We start from the raw sequence: 22,884 nt of genomic DNA, 5'->3' as shown, positions 1-22,884 counted from the left end.
CAGCGAATTCTGTTTGTCTCTCGTGTGTTCCACGATGGTAGCACGTCTTCAGCGCAAATATATGAAGAGTTCAGATGCAAAAACCTCTAAATGCCATCAGAAATTTTCTCCTAAAATTAGCATTTTCTCAGCCTTAGCCTATGTTTAGCCTATGTTTAATTATTTAACTTTAAAGGCAATGAAAATAACTTTTTAATCACCATAAAAGTAAAATTTATGAGCACAAACACAAGAGACAAAAATGCAAATTTTAGAAAAAATTATCAAACGTTATTTAGAGTTTTAAGCATCTAAAACTAAACTATCTAAACTCTTCATACGTTCCTGAATGATTGTTATAACTTTATATTGGTTTATTTTGATTAAACTTTTTATACACTTCTAAAAATTCGTAAAAGTTTAAGGAAATTACAGAAATATGCCTTATGAACGAGTGAATATGTCAAATTCAGAAGAATACATTTCTACAATTATTTCATGACAATTACTGAGTAGACTCAACTAATGTAGTGTTGAATAAATGAATTAATAAATAAATAAGACCGGTACTGTAGATTTTAACTTTATACACATTTAGGTATTTAAACAGTTTAATTTTAAGGCAATAAATAGAAAATAAAGCACATTTTTGCTTGAACACTTGAGTGGAATTCTGTTCAAATTAAAATGTTATTTAATAAAAGTGGAGCATGGAACATAATAAATTAGTCTGATGTGAATCTGTCCTCCCCTTCAGTGTGCCAAGGATGGTACAGTCTGTTTCCATACTCTCTGTGAACTGTTCAACAGCCTGCTTGCCACACACACACAGTGAAGATGCCCTCATTCACACCTGTTCTGTTCAAAACAAACATGATACATACAGAAATGAAAACCATCTTGCTGTAGGGGTACCTATTATTGGTAAGTGATGCTTTTATCTAGAATATTATAGTTAATATTATACATGTTTTTTATTGGATTGAACATGAACAACCATGATGTTGCGATTTAGAATTTTAAACAATAGTTTCTTAAAACAGTTTTTGAAGTATTTTTACTTTGACTGTACTGTTTTGTTAAAGTTCATGTGAAATTAATCTCAATAGAAATATATTTTAAACATTATTAAGATGTTGTAATGTTGTATAAGTTATGAGAAAAATGCTATAATATATGTTTATATATATAACAAAAACAATAAACCAAAGTTATTTTATAATTTGTGTGCATGTATGTTAATATTAATATATGAACACAAAATTATATTTCATCTGGTTCTTGCTATTTTGTATGTCTTTATGTCAAGTACATGCTATCTTTACTTTAAGTTGTATTTCAGGGAAAAAACAGTCATCATTATCCTTTTCTATCATTGTTTACTCAGCCTTCATGTGTCACAAATGTGTTTTTTTTCTTCTAGCATTTTTCACAATACCTTCTTTTGTGTTCTCATAAAGGTTTGGAGTTGAAGTTAAACAAATAGTGAGTGAATTTTCATTTTGTGTAAAATATCCCTTTAAATAAACAGCATTGTACATTAACTATTTTACTGTCTAAATCAAAATATTTTGCTTTAACATACTAGTAAAAACTTAAATAAGGCTTCCTTATTTGTGAATACTTGCCCAATGACATTAATCTTCATATAATGTAAATTGTACTGCAGAATGTCAATAAGTTTACAACAGTAGGGCCCTTTAAATACTTCCCCCAGTGTCCAGTAAAATCAGATAGCACCTCATCATTATCATAAAGCGATGAGACAAGCTTCTTCTCTGAACTGCTGTTCTCTTTCTGGAATGATCTCTTCGACCAAATGAGTCACTGTAGAGCAGAACAAGAGTCTCATCATGTATGCGTTCAGCCTTGTTTCTTTACCCCCCACCTAGTGTTCTAGGACATGCAGCTATTATGCTGTGCAGTGGAGAAGAGCAAGGGATGCATAAACATGCATTTCCTAATTTTTGATTCTCAGCAACATGTGGTTGTTGTGTAAGATCTCTCAGTGTGGTATTCTGGGTAATTCAGCACAGTCAGCCCACGCTTTTCCTTGCTTTGTGGGATTGTTAGGTGGACTCTGTATTTACTGCCTTTTTGTTTTGACCTTGACAAGTAATTTAATCATCTTGCAGTCTCACATCATCTCCTTCAGTCTGTCTTAGAGAGAACAGCTTGTTTCCTGTACATACGTCTGTATTAGTCCATGATATATATATATATATATATATATATATATATATATATATATATATATATATATATATATATTTTTTTTTTTTTTAACAGTTAATTTTATCGTTTAGAAAAAATATACTATTGTTTTATTCACCAAAGAAATAAAAAGAGTGGAAAATCGTACTTAATCTAAGTGATTCTTTCTGTTTTTTTCATGTGATGTTTTTTTATTTATTTATTTTTTTATTTAATAGTGTTTCATGTACTTAACCTAGCATATTTAACCTAGCATTTCATAACCACAGTGAATTAACCCACAAAAACACATTATTGAATACATGCAAGAAAACAAATTATATGTTTTCACTTTTACACTGTTAAGCTTTTGCATTGTGCACAGTGCCACACAAATAGAAATTCCACTCTCCTTTAGTTACGCCGTCAAGAGTAAAGGATGTTTCTAGAGAGACAAAGGGGCTGTTTGCCACCCAGGTTTAAGGGTCCCTTTTTGCATATTAAACAAGATTTGTGCTATTGATCCATTTATTTCCTGGCTGATATCAATATCAAAAGCTGAACAAAGTACTAATCTAATGCCAGTGACATTTTAGAATTTAACAGTGACACATAAAATGAGTTAATGAAATTAAACACATTACACACCATTTCATTTAGATTACACAATTAGATTATTGTTAATTAGACACAATTATGAGCTAAAAGCAATAACCTCAGAATATTTGTAAAAAAGAGTATACCTATCATTGAAATAATATACTGCATTTTCAGAGTACTTTTTAAGTAATTTAGTAGTATTGAGCCACAGCCATATTGCCCTGCAGCCCAAGACTAGTTACTCAATGAAGCTAAGCATGGCTGAGCCTGGTCAGTACCTGGATGGGAGACCAAAACTAGATTGCTGTTGGAAGTGGTATATTAGAGGGGTGCTCAACCTGTGGTCTGTGTGCTGCACTGGTGCCGCTGTGCTGTGGTTTCTGTCGCATCATCCAAGTTGATGCTGCACACTGGTGGTGTTGTGAAGAGACCCCCCTCATGATTGTGAAGCACTTTGGGTGTATACATGATAATTGTGTTATGTAAATACACATTACATTACATTCATCTTTATTCACTAGTTATATGGTGGCAATAGTATGATGGGTTCACTTTAAATATTTTCATTGTGTTTTGATGTTTTTGAAAGTGTTGTGAGAAAATGCAGCGCATATTTGTAAACTGTTTGCGATGTGAGAAAAACCAGTGTATTTTATTAATTAATTGTGTTGTATGAAAATGCAGCATGTGTTTGCACTGAGGATTTGCAGCACATGTGATGTCAAATAGATGATCTTTTCTTAATTTGCTGGCATTTTTGTAATTGCATGTATATTCTTAAATTACAGCACGTTAAAGATCTATTGGCCACCGTAATTAACAGACACTTTTTATATATATATATATTTATTGATTTCATTTCATTAAGTTAGATACTAACAAAAAATATGAGTTTTAGGTGTCTTTTGAACATTGCAAGCAGTCTATGTGGTATTGGGAACATTCCACCAGCGAGGAACAGTAAATCAAGACAGCTGCAGGTCAAATTGTGACCTATGCGAAATTTTACTGTGGTGCCCCCGAAGAGGAACGAAAACACACAAACATATGTATAAACATGTATTTATTTATTTATTTATTTATTTATTTATTTATTTATTTATTTATTTATATACATAAATATGCATATAAACAGTCAAAATTATACTTAAACTTTTAAATATTTACATTACAAAATCATAGTTAATATTAATATCAAAATAATTATAAAAAAAACAAACTCTGACATGTGTTCTGCAGAAGCATTCCCAATTTAAAACGTTTACAAAAGGAAAGGAATAAAACCCTCTCTGTACCTCTAGAGGTTGACATTCCTACATGCTGCATCTTGTGTCTGTACCTGTGCAGCTGCTGGTGCCTCTGGAGCATTGCTGATCATTCCACCTCATCTTCTTTTGTGACAAATTTCAGCATTGAACCTATATGTTAACCAATATCTCTTTCTATTGTGTCTTAACAACCAAAATGTGGATTTAACTTATCTTGTACAATAATCTATGGTTTGTGGTTTTTAAGAATTAATGAGTGTATTTTTGAATAAAAAATCATGCAATAAAAATAGTTTGTGGTTTACAGTAATTTGACTCATTTTATATTATTGATCTTACAAAAATCACAGAATATTAGTCAGTTTTGTCATTTCATATAGTAATGTAAAAAAAAAAAAAAAAAAACTGATGATCCACTGATGTAAAGACTAAAGAGACTTTAATGTCATTGCAAAATTAAAACAACAACATTAAGTTGACTTGGCAGCCCTCAACAGCTGCAATAAGAAACATTGAAGTAGGCAAAACAATAAACAACGATAACTGCAGCAAACTATATAATATATAATCATATGATATGATATAACAACTATATAATATTAAATAATACATACAGTGAAATAATTGTGCAGTGCATGTGTATGTAGCTGGTGTGTAAACAGAACTGTAAAATATTGCACAAGTTAATAATAATAACGGAGTTTGTGTAATTTTCAACAACATGGGAAAGAGGCAAACGTAAGGGGGGGGGGGGGGCAGGAGACACTGTGACTAACAAACACACATCATCTTATCATCTATGTAGTGTGATCTGTATTGTGCATGTGTGTTTGTGTAATGTTAATTTGTTTTTGTTTTTTGTAAAGATTAGCATTTTGATTATGTAAAAATTTCACTTTTATGTCAAGCCCATATCATCTTCCCATTCACACTGAATTAACCACAGACACATTTTCTTTTAAACATAATTTATTAACCAAACATAGAAAGTTTACATACACTTACCAGTTTCCATTTCTCAGCACCAAACCTGTTTAATGTTCAGACAAAGCCAATTATACAGTTTTTTCCCGCCTTCACTTAGGAGCAGCCATTTTTGCATGACATTATCAGGGTCACAACCCCCTGGTCAGTGAATAAAAATCACAGTTTTGTCGTTTAAATTTGTATTGGTTATTTGTTGTGTTGTATTTTGAAATTTGTATGCATATTGATTTACTTGCATTAATTTATTATTAATTTTTTATAGTTATTTTGTCATTTTCTCCTTTTTGCTGGATTTTTGTCTTCATTTTGTGTACAATAAATCACTCTTCACTTTCACCAGCAGCTTTTGTGACACTTTTTGTCTCCATCCGCTCGATCAATCGTAACAGTGCCTGCCTTTGGAGTTGGTGCCCTACTCAACCTGTGTACTCTGCATGTAATGAGGCAGATTTTATGCTGTCATGTAGCAAACAGCAAAAATGTAACTACGAACTTTTTAATAACTGATGAAATGGTAACTCACATGCACTTAACACAGAATTCTAGTGTCAACACTGCATTTCTCACTTGCCTTCTCTCCTATAGACACTCTGAATAGTAGAATGCCATCTTGTGGAGCATCACTATAAAGGCATCACAGCTGTGAATCTGAAGCTTTCTGGAGGATATGTATTTTTGTGGACATACATGGAATAATACACATAATGTGTAGTTTACACACAATACACACACTGCAGTGGAGCAAAGCCTTTGGCAGTTCTGTATGTAAGCATTGGAATTTTGTGTTTGATGCAAGCTTTAACTTGTAGCCAGTGCTGAAATACGAAGGGAGTTTGGGCTCATTCAAGACCAGAACAGCTGCAGCATTCTTGGTCGTTTGACGAGCTTTCACAGATGATGATGGAAGCCAGGAAAGTATTGCTGTATAGTTCAGAATAGAAATGACAAGTATTTAGACCAGAAGTTCTGCCAATTTGCTTGATAAGAAAGGGGCTTATCTCTCTAATGTTGAGAAAGTTAAAGTGCAAAGCAGGATGGTCATGCTATTTTGCAATGTGATCATTGAAGGACAAATGGTCCCCAAAGATCACCCTGATTCCCACATGAATTGTGTAGCATACTGTAATTGTAGATGAGTTTTATTGGATCATGAAGATATTTGAAATTGCACGGAGGACAAAATGTTTTGTTTTAGCTAGATTGAGCTGCTGGTGATGATCTTTAATCCACGTCGAGACATTCTCTATAGGCAAGTGTGAGATTTGTGGAGCTAGTGTTTGACCATCTAGATCACAGGTGTCAAACTCAGTTCCAAAAGGGCCGCAGCTCTGCACAGTTTAGTTCCAACCCTAATTAAACACACCTGATCAAACTAATTGAGTCCTTCAGGCTTGTTTGAAACCTACAGGTAAGTGTGTTGGAGAAGGGTTGGAACTAAACTGTGCAGGGCTTCGGCCCTCCAGGAATTGAGTTTGACACCCCTGGTCTAGATGAAATGAAAAATACAGTGGTTGGACAATGAAACTGAAATGCCTGGTTTTAGACCACAATAATTCATTAATATGGTAAAGACTGTAAAAGTGGACTCATCAGAGAACAATACATGTTTCACATTGTCCACAGCCTATAGATGTTTGCCTAAACCGACATTTGACACGAGTGACCAAAAGTTAGCTATAGCTATAGCAGCCCGTCATTGTTTAATGAATCTGTGGAGCTTCAAGTGAACAGTTTTTAACAGGAAAGTTGAGGTGCATATTTAATTCTACAGTGAGCTGAGCATCGGTCCTTTAATGTTTTTTGCATACAGTTTGGGTTAGCAGATATCAGCTTCCTATTGCGTTCACAGTTACTTCTGTTAGATGTGGTCCATCCTTCCTGATGGCATGGAACTAAAACATCACCATGAAAACATTGTGGATGTGCAACAAGTGTGTTTTAGCTTTTACACAATGAAAGCAACTTGGCTGAATGTGTTTTGACTGCCCCTGGAAATGATTGAAAATGGTGGTCAAAACAAGTCTCAGCATTCAAACTTTTAGGGGGATCTGTGATTGTGTTAATGTGAATGTGTATACAGATAGGTTTTAGTAAGCAGTTTCATAAAAAATCTGTCAGAAATCAAAAAGACAGTGTGTAAAAACTAGACTCTGATCCTTTGAGAGAGGTCAGACTGTACATGCACACGTAGACACTATTAGCTTTACACCCATACCCCCCCTAAGCCTACCCCTCACAGTGACACCACTTGCTCTATTGAGTGTGTCTGCCTAAGAGTGCATGTCTGAGAGTGCATTGACACGTCTGTAGCCAGATACTATTGGATCCTTCAGAAGACTTAAAAAAGAAGTCTTCTTTTTTAGAAGAGGATGTAATGAAATAAAAAAGTAATAATAATAATAACAGAGAGATGTCTAATCCATCCGCACTTTTTACATTTCCACACCTGCTTTTCTAACTGACTATGAACTGAATTAAAAACAGAAACACCAACGCCTTAAAAACCTTAAGCACAAGTGTATTTAATGATTCAGCTTATTCATGTATGTATTTTTCTTGTATGCATATTAAAGTTTTTGTGTAAATGGATGATTAGGATGTTTTGGTGTGTTACATTTGCTCACATAAGGATGATACTGAAGCAGTTGTCATGGAAGCAGAACAAGGGGAAGAGACACGTGTACATGTTCTAATATCCTACAAATAGATGGCCAGTCATTAAAGTACTTTAAAATAACCTCTGTAATGTCTTGGGGTTGAAGCATTAATAAGTTAATCTGTTTTAAATCTGTCATTATATGCTTATTGTGGGCAACTTTGTGTTATATCTCTCTAAATATGCTTCTTATAACTGATGACATGCATGCTTTCTCAATCCCATATGCAAGCATACACTAGCAGTTTTTTATATTTGGATTAGTTTTGTATTTGGATTAGACAATGTAGATGCTATGCTGTTAGTTATATACCGATTGTATTAAACAAGATGTTTTTTTTTAAATTATTGTTAGTTGTTGAAATTTGTTTCACCCAGCTCAAGAATGAAACATTAAAAGGAGACCACACGGCAGAAGAATTTCAAACAATAATATTTATTATATCAATATAACCTAAATATAAACAACTTGCCAATATTAGTTATTATTATCACAAATATTAGGTACAATCATAATTTTTATTCGGTCCTAACCAATTGTTGCGTAAGCAGATGTTTAGCAGATAGCGTACTCCCGATAGGAACAGCAGAAACTGTTTTGGTAACTTTACTGACTTTACTCTTAATTGTTCTTTTTAATATCTTTCTTTTTTGTAAAACTATTAATGACCCTCAAGTATTTACAAACAAAGAGCTTTAGTAAAAATAGTGCACTTACGGACATGTATTTCAAAGGTTTTAACGTATTTAAATCAGCCATAGAAATAATCTGCATGTGTGTTACTCCTGATAGCGTACATTGCAAGAAACCGAAAGTAAACCTAAACGGTATATAGTGCAGTATCTTAAATGTGCAGAAGATGGTTGGTCAAATCGACAAGTGGCTGTATGTGACTGCACAACAATGATAGTAATTCAACAATATTTTTTTTAATTTTTTTTTGCAACAAACTTCTTTACAAACAATGGTAATATAGTTTAGATGCATTATAAGCTAACTGGGAACACTTTATTTTAATAGTTGATGTGGGGGTAGGGGTGTGGGGGTCGTGGATATTATGGGCTTAAGCACATGATCCTAAGTATTCAGACCCTTTGCTTAGTATTTAGTAGAAGCACCCTTTTGATCTAATACAGCCATTAGTCTATTGGGAAAGATGCAACAAAATATTTCACAACTTAATTTGGGAATCCTCTGCCATTTCTTGTGGCAGATCCTCTCCAGTCCAATCAGGTTGGATGATAAACATTGGTGGGCACTGGGCAGCTATGTTTAGGTCTCTCCAGATGATGCTCAATTGGGTTTTTGTCAGGGCTCTGGCTGGGCCATTCAAGAACAGGATGTACTCTGCCACATTTATCTTTCCCTTGATTGCAACCAGTTTTCCTGTCCTTGTTCTTCTTTATCTCTCTCACCAAGGCTCTTCTCCACCATTAGCTGAGTTTGGCCTGACGGCCAGCTCTAAGAAGAGTTCTGGTTGTCCCAAATGACTTCCATTTAAGGTTTATGGAGGCCACTGTGCTCCTTGAAACCTTAAGTGCAACAGAACATTTTTGAAACCCTGGCCAGATCTGTGCCTTGCCACTATTCTGTTCCAAGCTGCAGGCAGTTCCTTTGACCTCATGATTGTCATTTGCTCTGATATGCATTGTGGGCTGTAAGGTCTCATATAGACAGACACAGGTGTCTGGCTTTCCTAATTAAGTCCAGTCACTATAATCAAACAGCTGGACTCAAATGAAGCTGTAGAACCATCTCAAGGATGATCAAAAGAAATGGACGGCACCCGAGTTAAATATATGAGTGTCACAGCAAAATGTCTGAACACTTAGGACCATGTAATATTTCAGTTTTTTTTTTTAATAAAAATGTCAACAATTGTGTGCTTTTCTGTCAATATGGGGTGCTGTGTGCACATTAATGATAAAAAACTTAAAAAAATAATAAAACAAAAAGTGAAACATTTAAGGGGATCTGAATATTTTACGTACCCACATTGTATGGTTAAAGTTATTTTGAAATTATATTGTGTTGCTACTTTTAGGCATCTGAATGCTCCTAATTGTATAAAATTATTGAAAACTTATAGAGAATTTGTTGCATGTCTAATAATAAACTATTGAACATCTATACCCAATTTGGTACATTTTAATTAAACACAAGTTTACCAGATGTTTACAAGTTGTAGATGTTATGATTGTCTAAAACACAGGTGTCAAACTCAGTTCCAAAAGGGCCGCAGCTCTGCACAGTTTAGTTCCAACCCTAATTAAACACACCTGATCAAACTATTTGAGTCCTTCATGCTTGTTTGAAACCTACAGATAAGTGTGTTGGAGCAGGGTTGGAATTAAACTGTGCAGGGCTTTGGCCCTCCAGGAATTGAGTTTGACACCCCTGGTCTAAAACATAAAAAGAAATTATCTACAGATACTACCCAGAATACAGAAATTAGCAATGAACTTGTAAATTAACTTATGGTATGCAACCAGGGATGTGACACTGACAACAGAGGTGAGGATCCACATGCAGGTTTTTTAGCGAGGTTAGGCCAGCAATAGTCAACACAGGTGCAAAAAGATATACACAGGCAATCCAGAATCGTAGTCAATAGGCTGGAAGATGGTCAGAGGCAGGCAGAAAACAGGATTAAACAAATAAACAAGGCAAGGATTAAAAAACACGGTAAAGCAAGAAAAGCAAACATAATGTAATGTTACTAGAACATTAGATACAGTTGACATCAGAATTATTAGCCCCCCTGAATTATTAGCCCCCTTGTTTATTTTTTCTCCAATTTTTGTTCAACGGTGAAAGATTTTTGTAACACATTTCTTAACATAATAGTTTTAATAGCTCATTTCTAATAACTGATTTATTTTATGTTTGTATTGTATAATGATGGTTTTGTTCTGTAGACAGTAGAAAAAATATATATTGCTTAAAGGGGCTAATAATCTTAATCTTAAAATAAGTTTTAAAAAATTTAAAACTGCTTTTATTCTAGCTGAAATAAAACAAATAAGACTTTCTCCAGAAAAAAAAATATTATCAGACATACTGTAAAAGTTTCTTTGCTCTGTCAAACATAATTTGGGAAATATTTAAATAAAAAGACAAAAAATCAGAGGGGGCTAATAATTCTGACTTCAACTGTATGTGTGTTTAATCAGTTCTTGTGCAGCATCAGCTGTCAATATGCAATCAGTCAGGATCTAGAACATGTGTGTGTAAGTGGAGTGCATGTATAGAGTTGTAGTCCATGAAATGGCAGATTTGTAGTTCGTTAGCGCTTGTGAGTGTTTTTCCAGCGATCCAAAACACCATAGATCACTGGTGATCATGACTTGGTAAGCAGACTATCTATAGGTAGAATATCAAAATTGAATGCGACCAATTATTTTAGTTCTTTATAAGATTATACATACAGCCAATGATAATAAATAATAATAATAATAATAATACAATAAATTAAACAACATGAACCAGAGTTTTAACAAACTCTTGGCTTGCTACCACAAGCATGTTGTCAACATACTCATTTTCATCCTGTTTAAAAACTGTTTTGCTTTCATTAGAAGAATTTATCAGGGACTTGTGAGCATCCGTGCAACTAAAGCATGAAGCTCCAAACAGAACAAGCAAGCAATCTAAAAAACACTATTTAAAAAAATAATAATTTTAATTTATTGCAAAAAATATATATTAAAAAGTTGCATGTTTGTTTAGCAAAGTTTATTTTTCCATAGAAAAGTTTATTTTACCATAGAAACAACAGCACAGTGATTTCTGTCTGTATGTATTAAAGTATGTGTGTTGTATTTTGTTTACCCTTAATATTAAAAACTGCATGAAATGTTTACTTGACTAATATTGAAATTTGTTTGATCATCTAAAACATTAAAGTGTGATGAACATGCAAAAAAATAAATCAGTAAGGTTCAAACACTTTTTTTCACACCACTGGATATATTTTTCTAGCAGAAATATAAAGAGACAGCAACCTTCAATGACCAATCATTTAACCAACCAACTCAACATAGGCTAATTCTGAAACTGTACCCCTATATACATTTCTGGAGATGGCAAATTGTGAAGCCAGAAGTACGTATGGCTGCATTTCGTTTTTAAAACAAACGCTACATTCTTTTTATTTAAATATTTCCCAAATTAAAAAAAAAAAAAAACGCTACATGGCGGTATGACACCGTTCCTTTTTGCGCTTACCAGCTGACCACTCACCTCCATACATTGTAAAAAAAAAAAGTTGAATAAACTTAAAATAATAAGGCAACCGATCACACACAGCTTTTTGAGTTAACTAAGTCGACTTAAAATATTTTGTTGAATTCCTTGTTTAACCAACAACATATTTTTGTTTGCTGAACAAATATTATCATGTTTACTCAACAAGATCTTTTGTTTGCTGAACAAAAATTTTTACGTTTACTCAACAAGATCTTTTGTTTACTGAACAAAAATGATCATGTTTACTCAACAAGATCTTTTGTTTGCTGAACAAAAATTTTCACGTTTATTCAACAAGATCTTTTGTTTACTGAACAAAATGAATGTTTCCAGATTTGAAAAGATTGTACACAGCCTCAACATAAAATAACTGGCAACCTTACTAAAACCAAGCTATTAGTGTTTCCAAACACTCAAACCAGGTGAATATACAATCATCTAATCAGAGTTAACCCTAAAAGCCACTCCATTCAAACAGTCTTTAAAGTGTACTGCACTTTTGTCAACAAAGTACATCAAGTCCAAAAACAGACCTCAAAACATTCAAACAGTGGCACAGTAGGAAGTGCTTTCGCCTCCCACCAAGGTCGCTGGTTCGAGTCTCAGCTGGGTCAGTTGCCGTTACTGTGTGGAGTTTGAATGTTCTCCCTGCGTTCACGTGGGTTTCCTTTGGGTTCTCCGGTTTCCCCCACAGTCCAAAGACGTGTGGCACAGGTGAATTGGGTAGGCTAAAATTGTCCGTGGTGTATGTGTGAATAAGTGTGTATGGATGTTTTCCAGAGATGGGTTGCAGCCGGAAGGGCATCCGCTGCATAAAACAAGTTTCATTGCGCTGTGGCGACCCCAGATTAATAAAGGGACTAAGAAAATGAATGAATGAATGAACTGAACTCTCGCAGATCATGTGCCACCAACCTCCATAAAACATGCTGAATCACTTAAAAAGTATATTTGAGTTCTTTTGGGTGTTCCATATTCAGTCTGTACAAGAGGCTGAACAAGTAAGTGAAGGCTGCAGGCAGATGTGTGATATCCTGAAGTACTATGGCCTCCTCCAAGATTTTAGCTAGGTTCATCACATATTGCAGGGATGCAGAAGTGCCATTATCATCTTCCACCACAGTGAAGATTCCAATCCTTTAATCTCTGGTGCTGTGGTCTTCACGGTCCGTGTCCTTATAGGAGATTAAGTAATGGGAAAATTAATTGATGTGTAATATTAATTACTACTTATTAATGTTATTACTATTATGCAAAGAAAATAAAAACATGTAATACTTTCGTACATACAAACAGTAACACTTTGAATAGTCTATAAAGCAATAGCAAATGGTTAATTGCATACCTGTATAGTATTAACTCTAATAGATGTTAGTAAACTGTTTATAAATTCAGCTACAAATGCTCTATTCTTGACTTATAAGCATCTATAATGTGTTTTTATACTTTTTTAATAATTAATGTTTCATTACTAATTTAGGTATTGCAATATTTACAAACCAATTATTTAAGAATAGTTTTTATGTTTTATCGTTCAGAATGAGTATTAAATGATTAATAAACTATTCAAATTGACATTTCTATACATGTTATAATTAAGGCATATACTAATAGTTACTTTGTATGTTTTGTATGCTTTATTAACTCAACTTCTTCCAGTTTTGTGACCTAATCTAAAGTGAGGACTAGTTATGCTTTATAAATCCATTATAAATGACAATTAAAGGCTCAGTATCAATCTTATCTAAGCATACTGTAAATTGAAAATAACAAACAAACAAAAACATATATAATAATTGAACAATATATTGACAACTTTTTAATATTTAGCAATTTTTTAAACTTTTATTTTACATAAAATTGCAAAGATTTACTTTTATTTGATACAGTTTCAATTGTGAAAGTTGTTTATTGTCCTGTTTAGAATATAACTGAGCCTTTAATTGTCATTCATAAGGGGTTTATAAAGCATAAATAGTCCTCACTTTAGATTAGGTCACAACTGGATGAAGTTAAGCTCATAAAACATATACTAACATACAAAGTAACTATTATTACATACCTTAATATTAGGATATTTAAATGTTAATTTGAATAGTTTATTAATCGTGTACTTAAGCATTCTGAATGATCTTAAAAACACCAAGTATTCTTAAATAACTGGTTTGTAAATAATGCAATACTTAAATTAGTAATACAAATGAATCATTAAAGTTAAAAAAAATACAATCATTGAGCACTTCATGTAGAGTTATGCTTAACAGAAAATAAATTAATTATTTGCTAATACTAAATAAATTATTTATAGCGTGCAGCTATTATAAGTGTTACCAAGCAGACTAATAAATGTAGAAAAGGGTATGAAAATGGGTAACTTACCAGACATATCTTGAGAAAGCAAGCAGAATTTTTACGAAGAAAAATTGGCAATCCCTCAAGAGCTGCTCTTTCTCGATCGGTGACAATATCAGTGACCTAAAGGAAAGTCATTCACAAAGGGTGTTTTACAATCTTATTGTTTTGTAAGTAAAAATGTACTTAGTACATTTAAATGAGCATAGTATTTTATTCATGCTGTTGAAAAAACACATGGCTTTATTTTTAAAAAAGAATTTTGTGGTTTCCATACAATGGAATTTGATAATGGTTGTGTTGGCAAATTTAAAAAAATGTTTAGTTTCATGTGACAATTACTTTGAGTTAAAAACTACAGCTATTATTTTCTATTTTCCTCTTTGAATGTATTCATTTGAAATGGTCCCTCAAAACAAGTGAAACATCTGTTATTTATCTTACTTCCATCTCACAATCAAAACACAACTTGAAACAATTAAAATTAATGCAAAAGGGCTGGACAATTAAATTGTTGCAATTACGTTTTATTAGACTGTATTACCTGAGCATGAAATTCATGCTTTTGTGTTTGACAGGACAAAATATGTTGCACATGTTAAAAACATCAGACGGGTGTATAAGAAAAAAAAATCTTAATGAGTACCTGCTCATCCATCTTGTTTAAAGTTGTATCCATCTCTGGACCCATTGAATCCCTTCTTTTCCTGTAGAGTTTCAGGAGAGATGCTGTATATTTATCAAGTCACTCGATTAACTGTATCAGGAGATCTACATTACAGATCTGAGAAAACTCTGTGCAGATCTACAATATACTAAAAAAACATACATATTAATATTTACACATAATATATATATATATATATATATATATATATATATATATATATATATATATATATATATATATATATATTTGTAAATGTAAATATTTAAATGTTCAAATGCTGAATACAGATGTATTTTGAATTACCTATAATAATAATGTTGTTTGTTATTTTTAGCATTATCATTACTACCTTGAATGAAACCAAAGCAATTGCAATATAGTGACTTACCTCTTCCTTAAAGTCCAGGTTATCTCTCTCTAATTTCTTCCTGGCTAAATCTCAACAACTTCTTTTGGGCAAAGAGAAAAGGTTTCTTGCATCTGCTGGTGAATGACCGTCAAATTTCACTGATGATAGCAAGTCTCACCTCCTCAAGGAAATCTTGCATTGAATTATGTCATTGTCAATATTTCAGTCCTTTTGAGCAAAAAGAAAGAAAAATATATATTTAGCCCTTTATATTTTTTATGTAAATAAAAGCTAGCTGACTGTTAAAGCAAGTCGGTCTGAATATGATAGACATTTAGTCGAGCTAACTAATAAACAAGCAAATCAAGCAATGAATTACATGAAAATCAAACGATTTTCACACAAATTACACAGTTAAACACGTCACCGTTTGTTCCACTGGCTCTGGTTCGAAGGGAATAAGGTTATGATGTGCGCAATGCTGACAGCAATCTAGATAAACAGGACATAATGTAATATTCGTTTTAGCAAGGAAATTTGACTTGGATACCTGATCTGGTATGTTATATGATACTCATTGTATTAATCGTGAGTTATTAAAGCAAATGACTCGATTGAAATCGCTATTTGTTTCAAATACATTTACATACATGGATACACGCGCACATCAAAGCCAACATATCAAATAATATAACGTTAGATGACAACAAAAAAGACATACATACCTATGATTTAGCAGAAACGTCGTTGGCCTGCTCTTAACCGCTCTATCACGGTCTCTCACATCATTAATACACTGGTAAAATAGATCGGGCAGCCAGATGGGTAGCACATCGCACAAAAAACATGTATACAATTATATACAATCGATAATGAAAACGATTGACACGTAGCTCCGCAGAAAGAAAGATGGTTCGTTTTGTCGCGCGCACGAGACAGGTACCCCCTGCAGTGAGCTATGGAAGTAAATTGCGCATGCGCCAGAAGCTTATAAGGCGCATGCGCCAACAAGAAGGGCACGCATCAACGCAAAACTAAGAATTTTGTATTAGTTCAACGAAATATTTTAAGTTTTTCACATTGAAGCACAATATTTGTTGAACAAACTAACTATTATTTGTCAGCATTTCAAATGAAAATATTTAAATTCAGTTAACTTATTAATCTTTGTTCAGAGGACTTTTTGAAAGTTGGCGTTTTTACAGTGTATAGATGCCTTTCCCACTGTTACCAGTCTGTCTAGTTGGCTCGCCATGTATGTCGGCGGACTTGAGATTCAGAGAGGAGTTGACCAGATGTTGAGGTTTGTGTCTGGCGAAGAATGGTTCCATAAAGCAGCTAAAAAATAATAATAATAAAATAAATGAAAAAATTAATAAACAAGTAAATAACAGGGTGAGAATGTGGTAAAATCTGAAAACGTGGTAAAAATCAGGCGAGGACTTTTCTTTTTCTGGATTGCTATTTAAAACTGTCTGTTGTGTTTAAGAAAGGAGGAGGGTAGGTCAGTCGATCGCTCAGTCAGTCATTCGGTAAGTCAATCAGTCAGCTAACAGCCGTCTCTGGTGGATTTGTGAAAACAAAAACTGCAAAAAATATTTTAATAGCGTATTTGGCGCTCTACAGAAATGTATATAGGGGTACGTTTTCAGAATGAGCCTGGGTTGAACAAAAACACAATCACTACACCTACCCTCACCCTATATAAGCATTACTTACGAAGCTCTCCTATACCTGCTACGTACCTTTGGATTGCCTCTTCATCTTGTGCCTCCCATCTTTTTTTACAATTGAGGTAATTTGCTGAAAAACAATATATTAAGAGAATTTAAAAACACCAACTATTCTTAAATAAAAGTTTTGTAATTAATGCAAAACTAAATTCAGAACAAGAAAAAAATTGGAGTATTATCAAAGCACATCTGGAACAAAGTGGTCAACAATTTGGACCCCCTTCAGTTTAAGAAAGAGGGGCACCGAAGATGCTGTAATAAGTTTGTGAGATTTTACTGCTGAACATATCCAACAGACAACAAATTATGTTTGGATTTTATTTATATATTTTAGCTTAGCTTTTAATTCAATTCGGACAGATATTCTCCTGCAAAGATTACTTGATTTAGGAGTGAATGGTGATCTTATTTAGTGGATTAAAGATTTCCTTTTAAATCGTCCTCAAAGAGTAGTTGTTAACGAAACAGTTACACAAGGAAGCATTTTGTCATCCTTATTTTTTTCTCTTTACACAAATGAACTTAAGATCCAGGATTAAGGTTTTAAGTTATTTAAATATGCAGATGATATGGCACTTGTAGGCCGGTTGACTATAATAGGAACAGAAGGAGATACCTTGTACTATATTTATATAAATTAGCTTCAAAATTGGTGTAAAAAGGAGTTCGGTGGAAATCAATTTTAATAAAAACCAAGGAGATAATAATTAGCAGAAATAAACTAGTCCTTAGTCAAGGGTTAAAACCTCTGGTCCTTGAGGGACATGAAATAGAGACAGTTAGATGTTTTAAAAATTTAGGAACACTTATTGATAGTAGATTAACATTTACTGCAAATGCAGAGAGCATTAAAAAAGCAATGCAGAGATTGTATCTCATTAGGAGGTTACACCAATTTGGTGTGAGTCAAGATGTTTTGGATATGGTATGCAAGTACTTGGTTAGAAGTGTTGTGAGTTTTTACATGACAGCATAGTATGGACTGTTGCCAATTAAGGAAAGTGCAATTGTTGATAAAGCACAAAGACAACCAAATTAAATTCAATCAATGAGTATTAAACGAAAAGCACAAGTCATTAATTAATATTGTGCTATCCCTTAAATATAAAATTTCAGCTCTTGCCATCAAAAAGACATTTTAGGCAACCTCAAGTAAAGAAAAATATGCATCAAATGTCCTTTGTGCCGAGTGCCATTAGAATTTTAAACACTGGGTTCTAAGTATGTATAGGGGTTTAAATAGATTTTTTTTATGTGATATATGTGAAAACAATAAATGTATTTGTGTTGCTTGTTTTTTTCTGTGATGTGTGTCACATGAACGCTGAAGTGGTTGTGTGGTGAAGCCAAAGATAAAATTCCACTTGTGGACAATAAAGAAAGTAAAGTAAAAAGTAAAGTAAAAAGAAAAAAAATCATTAACAAGTAGAAAAATACATTAATTAAGCACATTTTACCTTGTAAACTTCTTCAGTTTTTTTTTCAGTTAATTTCAGTAACATTATTGACTAATATGAAAACATCTATGAGTTATTTACAATAGTTTGTAAAGTGATATTTTACTAGATATATAACACAAGAGACTTGCTTTGTTTACCAAATAAGTGAATCTGGATTTGCATTAAAATAAATATTAAATCAAAAGTCAAAAGGTATTTTTTTTATTTCATATATTAGGTTTTTAGTTATGATACTCAGACCACAGATTTTTTACAAAATTCTCCACAGAAATAGATTGAAAAAAAAAAAAAAAACGGTAACACTTTATAATTACACACTATGAAACATTTATTAAGCATTAGCATCTAGTGAATTCATTATTTGTTAAGCATTAACTCTACATTGATAAACATTAGTAAGTAGTTTATAACTGCAGCTATAAATACTGTATTCTTGACATACAACCACATTTATAATGTGCTTAATAATTGTTTTTTCATACTTTGTGACTGGTTGATTTTTCATTACTAAATTGAGTATTGCATTATTTACAAACCAATTCTACTTAAGAGTAGTTGGAGGTTTTTAAGATCATTCAGAATGAGTTCTAAATGATATATAAACTATTGAAATCAACGTTTATATATATTATTATTTAGGCATATACTAATGTATGTTATATATATATATATATATATATATATATATATATATATATATATATATATATATATATATATATATATATATATATATATATATATATATATATATATATATATATATATTAAATACTTTATAAACTAACTTCATCTAGTTTTGTGACCTAATCTAAAGATAGGACTATTTATGCTTTATAAATCCTCTATTAATGACAATTAAAGGCTCAGTATCTGATGAACATTATCGTTGCAATCCTATCTAAAAAATAAAAAATAAAATTCCTGTGAAGTTTAAACATTGCCGAATAATATAACATCATTATATTAAAAATATAACATCAAATTGGATAAAACAATATAATAGGATGTTTTCACCTCACAGCAAGAAGGTCGCTGGTTCGAGACTCAGCTGGGTCAGTTGGCATTTCTGTGTGGAGTTTGCATATTCTCCCTTCGTTTGCTTGGGTTTCCTCCGAGTGCTCCGGTTTCCCCCACATTTCAAAGACATGCGGTATAGGTGAATTGGGTAGGCTAAATTGTCTGTAGTGTATGAGTGTGTGTGGATGTTTCCCAAAGATGGGTTGCGGCTGGAAGGGCATCCGCTGCATAGCAACCTGCTGGATAAGTTGGTGGTTCATTCCGCTGTGGCGATCCTGGATTAATAAATGGACTAAGCCGAAAAGAAAATGAATAAATGAATGAATATAATATGCAATGCCTAAACAGTACAGTAATTCTATTTTAGATGGTTGCAAAGATTTATTTTTTTTATTTGATACAGTTTCATTTGTGTCTCTTTAAACAAATAAAAATGAAGAAAGTCATATTTTCTTTTTCCTGTTTGGAATATAACTAAGCCTTTAATTAATAAAGGATTTCTGAAGCATAAATAGTCCTCACTTTAGATTAGGTGACAAAACTGAATGAAGTTGAGTTGATAAAGAATTTATTAACATACAAAATAGCTATTAGTATATGCCTGAATAATAAGAATTATAAATGGTAATTTAAATCGACCATTGATTATTAAAGGGACTAAGCTAAAAAGAAAATAAATGACTTAAATTAATGAATAAATGAATGAATAAATGAATGAATAATTGATTCAGTTTGTTGAAAGCTGCTCTTGATTTTGTTTTCGATTGAAAAGAATGGCTGTGGTGAGATGACGGAGGTGGAGTCGGCGTTAGACTTTGCATCCTCAGGCCGGTCAGGTCGACGTAATGCTCTTCCTAACATTTTGGGCTCTCCAGCTGGTGTCAATCCATCTGACCTGCCCCTCACACTAGCTGAACTCTCCCTCACAGGTCAGACTCTTTACTTTTATGCTTACAGACAAATTTGGTCTTCTGCACATTAACCTGGCACATTGTTCTTTTTCTGAAGATGGTCCTGAAGGAGCTCAGTCTCCAGCATCACAGGAAACACCAATCCCTTCAGAGAGTTTAGAGAAGAAACAGTGATCCTAATAACTAATTTTCTCATCCTCCAGTGAACACCTGTACTATTGAAAGGAAATACTGGGCTGATAAGATGTCTGTGCTGCAGACTAACAATTCATTTGCGGCACAGATTATAACTCTCTGCCTGTTGACATTAATAGAGGACTCAGACTCATTGCTTTTGTGTGTTGTTGATGAGACGAGGTGAGGTGAGATGTTTCAGATTACCTCGTTCACCTGGCCTATTGATGTAAGAAGTGATTAGAAACACATAGCAATATCCTGGTCATGCACATGCTGCTAAGAGCATAATTAAACAGAATATGTAATATGCACACATACACAAAATAGCAATGTGTTTATATATTTGATCAAAATTTGTAGGTAGTATTGAAATTATGTTTAATTTTTTTTAGCACTTTATGCTGTAGAATGTAAATCAACTTTACAGCATGAAAGATAAATAGGCTGTGATGGCATTACTTTCAATTAAGACAATATTCAATATACAGATTTCAAACTGAACAGAGCATATTAAACTGAAAAAAAAAAAATGTCCACATCTACTAATTATGGAGCAGTGTTACTGTCGTTAAATTATTTTGGCCTGATTTTGCTCATAGGGGCTGCTCTCCTGTTTGTACATCTATCAGGGCCCTAAGTGACAAGAAACACAAGAAAGTGGCTTAGAAACCGCCAGTATTGTTACTAATTAATTACAAATAATTATGTTAACTATGATGAAGCTAAAATATATAAATATTTCCTTGCTGAATAACTTAAACAACATAAGTTCAAGTTAAGAAACGCACCAATGAAAATACAGCAATACAAATTACAAAAATAAACTAAATTTAAGCTTTAAGCTAAATATAATTATTTAAAATAATTTATTATTATTCTATTACATAATATAATATTATTATAGATTTATTAATATACATTTTCCATTTTTGTACACTTTATTCATGATATCTACTCTGAAAAAAGATTCAAAGATTAAAGGAGCAGTATTGACAGATATTAAGCACACAGTTAATACTCAAATAACCCATCAAAATAAAGTGTTACCAACAAAATAAGTTGAACATTATTCATTTAAATTTGTTTACTTTTAACCTATATAAATTGCTTGAAACAGTTTTGCAGAAATCTTTTTTTTTTTTTTTTCGTGTATTTACTGGATTGCTCACTCATGACCAGGCAGGCACACATATATGTGTTCATTTAAAATAATGATGTCAGACTTTTGTAAATGTTAAATTGAATTTTAGTAACAATGAATAAGATACACATATGCACACAGAACATAATATTATGCTTCAAAATTTATTAAACATTATTATAGGGATGTAACAGTATCAGAATTTCACGGTACGATAATACCTCGGTATGAATGGCACGGTACGGTATTTATTGAATAATTTACAGGAAAAACAAAACTAATGAAAAGACTCGAACAAAGTACCAAAAGTGTTTATTTACCTTAGCACTGAACATATCAATGACATACAAATTAGCCATCTATCTGTAGGTTTCGAAACAGGAACTTCAATTTTTCAATTTTAATAACAAAAAACTATTAAACTATGTAAAAAAATAAAATTTCAATTTAGTATTGTTGAAAACTCATCACATTCAACATTTAATCACTCACTCACTTAGTTAGAGATGGGTTTTTTTAAGGAAAACTATCATATAACTATAATCTGGTAAAAGCTGGGATCTCTAGGCATATCCCCTGCAACAGAAAAAAAACCCTCTCATTTGGGACTGAGGTTTCTGGGACAGAGAGATATGATTTAGCCAAGGTTAACAGCAGTGAGTAACATTGTGCATTGTCTTTCCACCACTTGAGAGGACAAGCCATGAGTGAGATAGAGGTCTCTTTGCAGTACAAGTCAATGTCTGCATCAATCTAACAAGTGTGCTGTGTTCTGCAGTCCCCATGACTGTTTTTAGTCGTATTCCCCAACATATATTTCACCACAGTCTGGCAGTGCCTGCATATTGTTTTTTTCTTTGTCTGTCACCTTTTCTCCTTTTTATCTTTTTCCTTTCTATCTTTTTAGAAAGAAACCGAAATGCTTCCACACATCCGATTTAAAACCTGCTTTAGGTTCGATCATTTCCAGCTCTTTTTCTTCCCCACTACTAGCAACACACTCCATTTCCGCATTACTCGACCTGTAGTGACAACAGACCGCAAAGGATGATGGTCATGCGCCTACGGTAATATTGAAAAAAATTACTATTGCGGTATGACGGTATTTACAATATTGTTACATCCCTACATTATTATTG

The 22,884-nt window shown here is 32.8% G+C and overlaps 1 protein-coding gene and 1 long non-coding RNA gene across 3 annotated transcripts; one reads left to right on the top strand and one right to left on the bottom strand.

Moving 5' to 3' along the window:
* The first annotated feature begins 801 nt into the window (after positions 1-801).
* LOC110438143 (cAMP-dependent protein kinase inhibitor alpha-like) lies at positions 802-21,122 on the top strand. Of its 2 annotated transcripts, XM_087295581.2 has the most exons (4): positions 802-903; positions 1,440-1,464; positions 20,289-20,445; positions 20,525-21,122. In XM_087295581.2, exons 3-4 carry the CDS (start codon positions 20,304-20,306, stop codon positions 20,599-20,601), a joined length of 219 nt encoding a protein of 72 aa, XP_087151707.1. In that variant the 5' UTR covers positions 802-903; positions 1,440-1,464; positions 20,289-20,303; the 3' UTR covers positions 20,602-21,122. The 2 variants fall into 2 exon arrangements, with proteins under 2 accessions (XP_087151707.1, XP_087151706.1); XM_087295580.2 differs by lacking the exon at positions 1,440-1,464.
* On the bottom strand, positions 15,343-16,165 carry LOC148679782 (uncharacterized). Its single transcript, XR_015945337.1, has 2 exons — positions 16,029-16,165; positions 15,343-15,531 (listed from the first exon to the last, which is right to left on the bottom strand). It is a non-coding gene; the product is annotated as an uncharacterized LOC148679782 (long non-coding RNA).
* Positions 21,123-22,884: the final 1,762 nt, after the last annotated feature.

Source organism: Danio rerio, chromosome 19, assembly GCF_052040795.2.
Source record: "Danio rerio strain M-AB ecotype USA chromosome 19, GRCz13ab, whole genome shotgun sequence".
Taxonomy (NCBI): Eukaryota; Metazoa; Chordata; class Actinopteri; order Cypriniformes; family Danionidae; genus Danio; species Danio rerio.
Note: the sequence above shows the minus strand (reverse complement) of the source record. Positions and strands in the feature narration are given on the sequence as shown.